This window comes from Octopus bimaculoides, chromosome 2 (assembly GCF_001194135.2).
Source record: "Octopus bimaculoides isolate UCB-OBI-ISO-001 chromosome 2, ASM119413v2, whole genome shotgun sequence".
NCBI classification, from domain to species: Eukaryota; Metazoa; Mollusca; class Cephalopoda; order Octopoda; family Octopodidae; genus Octopus; species Octopus bimaculoides.
In genome coordinates this window covers 150,740,666-150,744,567 of record NC_068982.1, presented here as the reverse complement: position 1 = coordinate 150,744,567, position 3,902 = coordinate 150,740,666, and the positions used below count along the sequence as shown (strand labels likewise).

At 34.9% G+C, this 3,902-nt stretch overlaps 2 protein-coding genes across 5 annotated transcripts in view; one reads left to right on the top strand and one right to left on the bottom strand.

Moving 5' to 3' along the window:
* The window catches only part of LOC128247040 (uncharacterized), a 66,648-nt gene that overhangs the window by 52,141 nt on the left and 10,605 nt on the right, over positions 1-3,902 (bottom strand). The window lies entirely within an intron of this gene.
* LOC106872129 (dynein axonemal heavy chain 5) overlaps positions 2,760-3,902 on the top strand; it is a 183,710-nt gene continuing 182,567 nt past the window's right edge. For all 3 annotated transcript variants that reach the window (XM_052965662.1, XM_052965663.1, XM_052965664.1), the window contains exon 1: positions 2,760-3,509. In XM_052965662.1, the coding sequence (XP_052821622.1) occupies positions 2,985-3,509 (525 nt within the window). In that variant the 5' untranslated portion in view covers positions 2,760-2,984. The remainder of the gene's footprint in view (positions 3,510-3,902) is intronic.

Here is a 3,902-nt window from a genome sequence, read left to right as displayed (position 1 = left end):
GACCCTGGACTGGCTCTTGTGCGGGTGGCACATGAAATGCACCATTTTGAGTGTGGCCGTTGCCAGTACCGACTGACTGGCCTTCGTGCGGGTGACACATAAAAGCACCCACTACACTCTCTGAGTGGTTGGAGTTAGGAAGGGCATCCAGCTGTAGAAACTCTGCCAAATCAGATTGGAGCCTGGTGTAGCCATCTGGTTCACCAGTCCTCAGTCAAATCGTCCAACCCATGCTAGCATGGAAAGTGGACGTTAAACGATGATGATGATGATGATGAAATATAAAGTGATAAGGATGGTGGTAATATACAAACAAGAGGGTACTGAAGAAACAGTGTGAGGAGAATACAAGATACATTCAAAAAATATCTGAATTTAATTTTTGCTCACCAAACTAATGCTGCATGGCAAAATCCTTTGGGTGGGAGGTGATGCCATCCTTTCTGCATATGCATGAAAATTTTCATGCTAGTAGGCTGCATACAGACATGTAGTGCACATTTGTTGGATTTTTGTTTTCACACAAGATGATTGAGCAGAGACCATAAATCCATGTCTCATCACCCGTGATGGTTATTATGAAATGTGGGTTATGTTTGCACAGTTCAGCATGTCTGAGCGATTTCCATGCAGAGTTGCTTTTGTTGTTCTGCTAGCATCCTGAGGGCAAATTTCACCAATACTCTCTGCATGCACAAATCTTCCATTAAAATGGAATACAATGATCTTGTGTTTATTCCCTTTCTGTGAGCAATTTCCTGGATTGTTATCCAATGGTTTTCCATGACAATTCACTGAACCTTCTCAATTAACTCCTCGTTTCAACTTGTGAATGGCTTGCCTGAGCATGCCTTGCTTTTCTCTAAGATGCAGCCATGTTTGAAATGGTTGTACTTTTTCCTTGATCTGAGTTTTGCTCATGGCACCACTGCCAAAAGCCTACTGAACCTTCTGGGTTGTTTTCTGCTTGAGTATCAACAAGCTTTTGGCAAAACTTAATGCAATATCTCTGCTCAATGCATTCGGTGAAAATGAAAATCTGATGAACACACACTACACATCTGTATTCTAGGTATAACATCCAAGTACTGACATGACCTACAAGTATGGAAATGTTTACACATGTGTAGAAAAGGTAGCATCACCTGCCACCCAAAGGATTTTGCCCATGTGGGATTAGTTTTGGTGGGAAAAAATAAACTCAGTTACTTTTTGGACACACCTCGTATAGAGTCTTAGTAGGAACATAATCAGTGAGAGACCCAAATGTACTTATATTATACATCCTAGCTTCTTAACATTATTTTTAATATTGCTTGGTTGAATGAGTCTTAAATTCTTTAACATATCTATTAATCAGAAGAGGGAGAGGTATTTTTGTCTTGACAATAAAGTAAGAGTGAATAAAAATAGCAATATTATTTCAGTTGAATATAATCCAAGCTCAAGTCGATCAAATGCAAATTGATGGTTCATGAGAGGATTAACAAACGTTCTTTAACAAATATTAACATCACATACTGAGAATATATATTTTTTTGTCAAGCTTTAACATGGCTCATTGGCAAGTACAGGGAAACTTATACTTTACTGAGATCTACAAAAAGTGAAACACATCCAGAGTTGTTATCCATAGTCACAAGAATAAGAATGAGTATCTTCTGATATAGCCTGAGATGAATTGATATCTTGTAAGTAGAATTTAGTAGGGAAAAAACTGTGCAAAACCCCATATATACATTTTAGACAAGTCTAAAAACTGGTGTTGCTTATGTTACATTCTTTTATGTCCTTTAACTTAGCAGTTTGACAAATAGGGATTGAACAAATAAGTTTCTGACACAAACCAATAAAAGAATAATAAAAGTGAATACAACAGTGCCTTTGTAATTTTAAAGGCTACAGTGAGGTCAACATAATGTAGTGGCCTGAAGAGATCTCAATAAGGTTAGAAACCATCCTAGGACAGTTCCCCTTCTTCACTGAAAGATAAAAAAAATGTTTGCTTCTTTGTCCAAGTGTATTCTGTTACACATGACAGTGTACACTTCAAAAGTATCAACCACATTTAGTGCAGTCAATAATTAAATAATTCACTGAATAACATATAAATTTAGTTCAATTAATTTTGTGAAATGAATTCTATATAATCAAACGTGTTGTCCTTCCTCTATTATGTGAGTGGAGAGGGATTTGATAAGATTCAGCTGTTGTTTCCAGCTCATTGACCTTTCGTGAAATTTACTTCAGTATTTTTCATCAGTCAAAATAATTCGTTAAACGATTCCATTATATCAAAATAAATGGAAGTGGAGAGACAAGTTACTGAAGAGATTGCAAGAGTGCAATGAAATGATTTAACAAAAAAAAAACTAAATACTGTTTATAAATTAATAATGGACTGAACCAGTGCGTGCGTTTATTACCGGCATAATACTTCTCCCAAGGTTTAACTGTATTTCTTTCAACACACGTATCCACATCAAGAATCTTGCACACCAAATACACACACAAAATATGATTCCATTTCTGTTCATTAGAAAGCTTCTACAATAATCATTTTACAGAAAGTTGAGGTTATTTCACTAGACGTCAGTTCGATCAAAAGAAATTTATTTACAGAATTTTATGTACATATTGAAAATAGCAGACAACCGGAAGTGTAAAATATTACTTCGTGTTAAGAAATCACTATCTAGGTTTTAGATTCTAGAGATAGTTATGAATAATTAAATTATAATTAAATTCATTAAAAACACTATTTAACATCGAAATATACATATAAATAGAAATTGTGTCATAAAAATGAGTCAATTGTTACAACGTATCAAATATACCGAAAGCACTTAACGTTGCTAATGACAACAAATAATTTTCTTTCTCCCTTCTTTCCAGTGAGTTTTGTGCATGACTTTCAGGAGTTGTTTAGTATATCAATGTTTTTATTTAACATTGAAGAAGGTTGGAGTAAATAAGTCAGAGAAATGGATGAACGTCACTGGTGGGTGGCTGCTAAAATACAGCAAACGTTTAAGGTTGGTAAAACATTCCAACCAGAAGTTTTTGAGTCGTATTTGTCGCAGGAAAAAATTCTCGACCAACTTGATAAATTTTTTGAGGTGGATTCCCCAAAGTACTTATTTGTATACAGAAATAGAAAAGCAACTGAAAACTCGGACATAACTTCCTCTCTCGTATTAAGCACAGAAACTTTGTCTTCTCTGGCAGAGTCAATTGCTGAAAAAGACTTAATATTTCTTTATTTCCTCAGGAAAAATACAGATAATGTAATAGCTGAAAGTTCTATCTGCAAAGAAATTCTTTGTGGTGAGATCAAAGGAAACCCATTGAAGATCTTTTCTCTGAAAATGTCGGAAATATTTTTACCGTTTTTCAAAAATTCTAAAAACTGGAGTAATTGTTGCGAAGACAGACAAAAGACTCTTCTACAGAATATAGAAAAATGTTCAGAAGTTTTGACTGAATCTGGCAAGCATTTGCCAATAATGGTAATTTTGAATATATTCAGTTTTATTTATTTATATATGGCCTGTCTACACAAGTGTAACCACCAAGTTTGTTTCCTCATAGCTTTTAGAAAAATGAGTATTTTTAAATGAAATTTTCAGCAAGTACGCTTCAGATGCTATAGATTCTAATTATATCGGAATTTATTATGAAAATGTTTTTGTGGGGATGAGGGAACATGAGTTTCGGAAAATTCACTCAAATTGGCTTTGTTGCTTTGTAACTTTCAGAAAAATTGGTATTTTTTTAATGAAATTTTCTGTAAATACCTTTCAGATGGTGTAGATTACGATAGGGCGGCGATTTAGCAGAAACGTTAGCGCGACGGTATTTCGTCTGCCGTTACGTTCTGAGTTCAAATTCCACCGAGGTCG